Here is a 6667-nt window from a genome sequence, read left to right on the forward strand (position 1 = left end):
GCAGTCAAAAGGTAAGCCGAGGTCTACCGCTCAAATTGTTTCTTAAACATTACATAAAAAATATAACATTAACCTTATAAAAACAGTTGTGTAGGAATGAGGTTTGTGCAGTAGGCCTAATACATTATCACAGCATATTGGCTATATGCCTGGTCTGCCAATATTGTTATTCTCAGACCATATTATATTTCAAAACTCCAGCTTTGATAACAAAATAGATCAGTTGTTGTATCACTTGCGAGGCACTGCTGAGCATACATTGAAATAATTTGCAAATAATTAGCTTAGATACAATCCTCCCAGCTCTGCAGATTTTGCTGCGAAGAGACAGAATCATTAGATCATTTGTTTTGGTACTGTCCGTTTGTAGCTTGTTTTTGGACACAGGTCCAGGAATGGCTAAATGATTGCAATATTTACCTGGAGCTAACCCTACAGATAGCACTACTGGGTGATCTGAAAAGTCATAGTCAGTCGATCAATAATATAATAATACTTTTAGCAAAAATGTTTATTTTCAATTTACAATCTGTAGAAACAATGAGAATAGAAAGGTTCAGAACTTTTGTAAGACATCACAGTACAGTTGAAAAATATATGGCAAATAGAAATCCAATATGGATGGTGTTACGAGATAGATGGGTGGTGTTGAATGGAGTTGAAGGATGGGACTAATAACAACTAACAACAACTAATAACAAGATAACTAATAATGTAAAGCATACTGTGTCCATAATAAGTATATAGGTTGTAGATTGGGAGCTTTTGTGAAAGAGCACAGTTAGAAAGATATGGCATAGAGAAGCAAACCGGATGGACATCATGAAAATGATCGGAGAGGTTGAGAGTAGAAGAAGTTCAGGAGAAAAAACAAAACAAAATATAATTATTGTAAAATTGACTGTGTCCATAAAAATGTATAGAGTAAGTATAAGCTGGAAGTAACTCGAGTCGCACCGCATATGCCTCATGCACAAATTCATGTTGTTCCTGTGACCACAGAAAGTGTAGTATTTATTGATATTAAAATAGACACGACGAGCTGCTAATAATTAATAACAGAGGCCTGTCGATACACTTGGCTACTCATTCATTGCAGCTGCAGCTGCTAGTGGAAGTAGCGGGAAGAGCGTTTGATTGTTTTGTAATAGTGTTGAATAAAAACAGTGTTGACAGCGCTGAATACTAACTTAGACAGGAAGTCACTCATAAACTCAGCAGCTCTTTGCTGAATTCTTTGACAGTCTCTCTCTCTGCTAATGTTTTAGAGGATTATCTACACAATGAACATATTATTTTAACCATTTGGTTAAAATATGCATTTTTGATTGGACACCCTAGACACTGTGTCCTGTGTTATGTTGTCGGCTTGCAGCTCAGACGCTCCCCGTTGGCCAGTAGACTGCGTCACGGTGACGTCCAGATGGTTACTACCAATATTGCAAGTTATTTCTCCTGTAGGCTGCTATCCTAATCTAAATCAAATCAAGTGGGATGGAACAAATCGGAGATGGTGACCAAATCAAGATGGTGACCAATATAGTTATTGCTCCCTCGCCCATCGAAATAAACATAACTTTCTTTTACAAGGTTTAACTAGCGCCATGCTGCTGTTGTTGCCAGCTAGCCAGCATAAACTAGCTGGGAATGGTTCATCAGGACCACTGACTGAACCCAATCCATTCGTCTCCACACTCGACTCTCTGCCCACCTACACACACACTCTGCCCACCTACACACGCTGTCTGCCCACCCACACACACACACTCTGCCCACCTACACACGCTGTCTGCCCACCTACACACACTCTCTGCCCACCTACACACTCTCTCTGCCCACCTACACACTCTCTCTGCCCACCTACACGCTCTCTCTGCCCACCTACACACTCTCTCTGCCCACCTACACACTCTCTGCCCACCTACACACACTGTCTGCCCACCTACACGCTCTCTGCCCACCTACACACTCTCTCTGCCCACCTACACACTCTCTCTGCCCACCTACACACTCTCTCTGCCCACCTACACACTCTCTCTGCCCACCTACACGCTCTCTCTGCCCACCTACACACTCTCTCTGCCCTTCTACACACTCTGCCCACCTACACACGCTCTCTGCCCACCTACACCCTCTCTCTGCCCACCTACACACGCTCTCTGCCCACCTACACACACACTCTGCCCACCTACACACTCTCTCTGCCCACCTACACACTCTCTGCCCACCTACACACGCTGTCTGCCCACCTATACGCTGTCTGCCCACCTACACACACTCTCTGCCCACCTACACACGCTCTCTGCCCACCTACACACGCTGTCTGCCCACCTACACACGCTGTCTGCCCACCTACACGCGCTGTCTGCCCACCTATACGCTGTCTGCCCACCTACACACACTCTCTGCCCACCTACACACGCTCTCTGCCCACCTACACACGCTCTCTGCCCACCTACACACGCTGTCTGCCCACCTACACACGCTGTCTGCCCACCTACACACGCTGTCTGCCCACCTACACACGCTCTCTGCCCACCTATACGCTCTCTGCCCACCTACACACGCTCTCTGCCCACCTACACGCTCTCTGCCCACCTATACGCTCTCTGCCCACCTACACATGCTCTCTGCCCACCTATACACTCTCTCTGCCCACCTACCCGCTGTCTGCCCACCTACACGCTCTCTCTGCCCACCTACACACTCTGCCCACTCCCTCTGCTATTTTATCTAAGCTTGAGGGCCCTCTGCTATCTTATCTAAGCTTGAGGGCCCTCTGCTATCTTATCTAAGCTTAAGGGCCCTCTGCTATCTTATCTAAGCTTGAGGGCCATCTGCTATCTTATCTAAGCTTGAGGGCCCTCTGCTATCTTGTCTAAGCTTGAGGGCCCTCTGCTATCTTATCTAAGCTTGAGGGCCCTCTGCTATCTTATCTAAGCTTGAGGGCCCTCTGCTTAGTATTTAGTCAGCCACCAATTGTGCAAGTTCTCCCACTTAAAAAGATGAGAGAGGCCTGTAATTTTCATCATAGGTACACGTCAACTTTGACAGACAAAATGAGAGAAAAGAAATTCCAGAAAATCACATTGTAGGATTTTTAATGAATTTATTTGCAAATTATGGTGGAAAATAAGTATTTGGTCAATAACAAAAGTTTCTCAATACTTTGTTATATACCCTTTGTTGGCAATGACACAGGTCAAACGTTTTCTGTAAGTCTTCACAAGGTTTTCACACACTGTTGCTGGTATTTTGGCCCATTCCTCCATGCAGATCTCCTCTAGAGCAGTGATGTTTTGGGGCTGTCGCTGGGCAACACAGACTTTCAACTCCCTCCAAAGATGTTCTATGGGGTTGAGATCTGGAGACTGGCTAGGCCACTCCAGGACCTTGAAATGCTTCTTACGAAGCCACTCCTTCGTTGCCCGGGCGGTGTGTTTGGGATCATTGTCATGCTGAAAGACCCAGCAACGTTTCATCTTCAATGCCCTTGCTGATGGAAGGAGGTTTTCACTCAAAATCTCACGATACATGGCCCCATTCATTCTTTCCTTTACACGGATCAGTTGTCCTGGTCCCTTTGCAGAAAAAACAGCCCCAAAGCATGATGTTTCCACCCCCATGCTTCACAGTAGGTATGGTGTTCTTTGGATGCAACTCAGCATTCTTTGTCCTCCAAACACGACGAGTTGAGTTTTTACCAAAAAGTTATATTTTGGTTTCATCTGACCATATGACATTCTCCCAATCCTCTTCTGGATCATCCAAATGCACTCTAGCAAACTTCAGACGGGCCTGGACATGTACTGGCTTAAGCAGGGGGACACGTCTGGCACTGCAGGATTTGAGTCCCTGGCGGCGTAGTGTGTTACTGATGGTAGGCTTTGTTACTTTGTTCCCAGCTCTCTGCAGGTCATTCACTAGGTCCCCCTGTGTGGTTCTGGGATTTTTGCTCACCGTTCTTGTGATCATTTTGACCCCACGGGGTGAGATCTTGCGTGGAGCCCCAGATCGAGGGAGATGATCAGTGGTCTTGTATGTCTTCCATTTCCTAATAATTGCTCCCACAGTTGATTTCTTCAAACCAAGCTGCTTACCTATTGCAGATTCAGTCTTCCCAGCCTGGTGCTGGTCTACAATTTTGTTTCTGGTGTCCTTTGACAGCTCTTTGGTCTTGGCCATAGAGGAGTTTGGAGTGTGACTGTTTGAGGTTGTGGACAGGTGTCTTTTATACTGATAACAAGTTCAAACAGGTGCCATTAATACAGGTAACGAGTGGAGGACAGAGGAGCCTCTTAAAGAAGAAGTTACAGGTCTGTGAGAGCCAGAAATCTTGTTTGTTTGTAGGTGACCAAATACTTATTTTCCACCATAATTTGCAAATAAATTCATTAAAAATCCTACAATGTGATTTTCTGGATTTTTTTCTCTCAATTTGTCTGTCATAGTTGACGTGTACCTATGATGAAAATTACAGGCCTCTCTCATCTTTTTAAGTGGGAGAACTTGCACAATTGGTGGCTGACTAAATACTTTTTTTCCCCACTGTATCTAAGCTTGAGGGCCCTCTGCTATCTTATCTAAGCTTGAGGGCCCTCTGCTATCTTATCTATGGTTCTTAGTGCTCTCTTTGGGAAGGACTCAGGATAAATACCTGTTCTTTACAAAGCATGTGACAAATAACATTTGATTTGATTTCTTTGACGTGAATAAAAGAATGTGAACGCTTTTTTTGAAGCGCATTTTGTTCCATGAGAAGTGAGCGCAGTGCTTACTTCTTGAAAGAAAGTGGTAATGTTGGTAGTGGGTGTTTGCATATGGAGCGGTTTGCTTGGTGTTGTTCTTGGTCTGTAATTGAGTGTGTGCCGCTGCCACAGTGTTGCTCACGAGCTGAGGACTGCCTCCTCCCTGGGACTCTGTGCCCTGAGACACAGCTTGACCCTGGGTGTGTGCTCTGGTATCCTCCCCAGGACTCAATAAGCCCTGGTATACAGCTCGTCCCTGGGACTCAGTGTGCTCTGGTACACAGTCAGTGTGCCCTGGTATGCAGCTCGTCCCTGGGACTCAGTGTGCTCTGGTACACAGTCAGTGTGCCCTGGTATGCAGCTCGTCCCTGGGACTCAGTGTGCTCTGGTACACAGTCAGTGTGCCTTGGTATGCAGCTCGTCCCTGGGACTCAGTGTGCTCTGGTACACAGTCAGTGTGCCCTGGTATGCAGCTCGTCCCTGGGACTCAGTGTGCTCTGGTACACAGTCAGTGTGCCTTGGTATGCAGCTCGTCCCTGGGACTCAGTGTGCTCTGGTACACAGTCAGTGTGCCTTGGTAGGCAGCTCGTCCCTGGGACTCAGTGTGCTCTGGTACACAGTCAGTGTGCCTTGGTATGCAGCTCGTCCCTGGGACTCAGTGTGCTCTGGTACACAGTCAGTGTGCCCTGGTATGCAGCTCGTCCCTGGGACTCAGTGTGCTCTGGTACACAGTCAGTGTGCCTTGGTATGCAGCTCGTCCCTGGGACTCAGTGTGTTCTGGTACACAGTCAGTGTGCCTTGGTATGCAGCTCGTCCCTGGGACTCAGTGTGCTCTGGTACACAGTCAGTGTGCCTTGGTATGCAGCTCGTCCCTGGGACTCAGTGTGCTCTGGCTGGTACGTAGATCCTCCCTAGGACTCAGTATGTGCTAACTAAGAGACAGATCCTCCGTTCAAGCTAGGCCTAGATCCTGAGCCGGTGTTGCTTGGCTGAGTGAGTAGTGCAGGCGTTGGTTTTAGTTTGGCCCCGCCCCACTCTACTCTGCTGCTTCACTGCTCTCCACATGTCCTCGTTAGGGAGTCCCCCCCCCCCCTCCCCCTCCCTCCCCTCCCCTCCCCCCTTTTGTGTCTGCCAAACCACAGATCAAAGTTAACCCTTCAACCGTCGCTGCTCTGCACACAGCACATGCAGATGTTAGTTGAGCGCCTCGCTTAGCAGCCTAGACTAGCCAACCGCCCGCTTTGAATGTTCTCTGTCTGCGTCACTAGTTGTTTGAACTGAACACTGGTTTCCGGCTGTCCCACAGTGGCTGTAGGAGTTCTGCTGAATGTGTTTAAGACACTGTAAAAAGAGGAGTGCCCAAAGCAGGGATATGTGGAGGGGTAGTGGTAAACTATTAAAAGGAAGGTTCCCTTCACGGTTATATGACACGACTGCTTCGTGATGGCTCATAGAAGTACCAACACACACAGGGTGGACATTGCTTTCCCAACTGACACTCTCTCTGTCTCCTCTCTACCTCCTCTCTCCTCTCTACCTCCTCTCTCCTCTCTACCCCCTCTCTCCTCTCTACCTCTCCTCTCTCCTCTCTACCTCCTCTCTCCTCTCTACCTCCTCTCTCCTCTCTACCTCTCCTCTCTCCTCTCTCCTCTCTCCTCTCTACCTCCTCTCTCCTCTCTACCTCCTCTCTCCTCTCTCCTCTCTACCTCTCCTCTCTCCTCTCTACCTCCTCTCTCCTCTCTCCTCTCTACCTCCTCTCTCCTCTCTCCTCTCCTCTCTACCTCTCTCCTCTCTCCTCTCTACCTCCTCTCTACCTCTCTACCTCTCTCCTCTCTACCTCTCTCCTCTCTGCTCTGATTGTCCCTCTACCTCTCTCCTATTGTTTAATCAAGCCTCTCTCTCTGTCCTCTCCTTTCAGG

At 47.7% G+C, this 6667-nt stretch overlaps 1 protein-coding gene across 1 annotated transcript in view; it reads left to right on the forward strand.

Moving 5' to 3' along the window:
- Positions 1-6667, forward strand: part of LOC121559089 (methyl-CpG-binding domain protein 2-like) — a 111303-nt gene that overhangs the window by 42293 nt on the left and 62343 nt on the right. Inside the window, exon 3 of the mRNA XM_041872384.2 lies at position 6667. This exon is cut by the window's right edge and continues 137 nt beyond it. Coding sequence (XP_041728318.1) covers position 6667 — 1 coding nt within the window. The remainder of the gene's footprint in view (positions 1-6666) is intronic.

Source organism: Coregonus clupeaformis, unplaced genomic scaffold (genome assembly GCF_020615455.1).
Source record: "Coregonus clupeaformis isolate EN_2021a unplaced genomic scaffold, ASM2061545v1 scaf0289, whole genome shotgun sequence".
Classification (NCBI taxonomy): domain Eukaryota; kingdom Metazoa; phylum Chordata; class Actinopteri; order Salmoniformes; family Salmonidae; genus Coregonus; species Coregonus clupeaformis.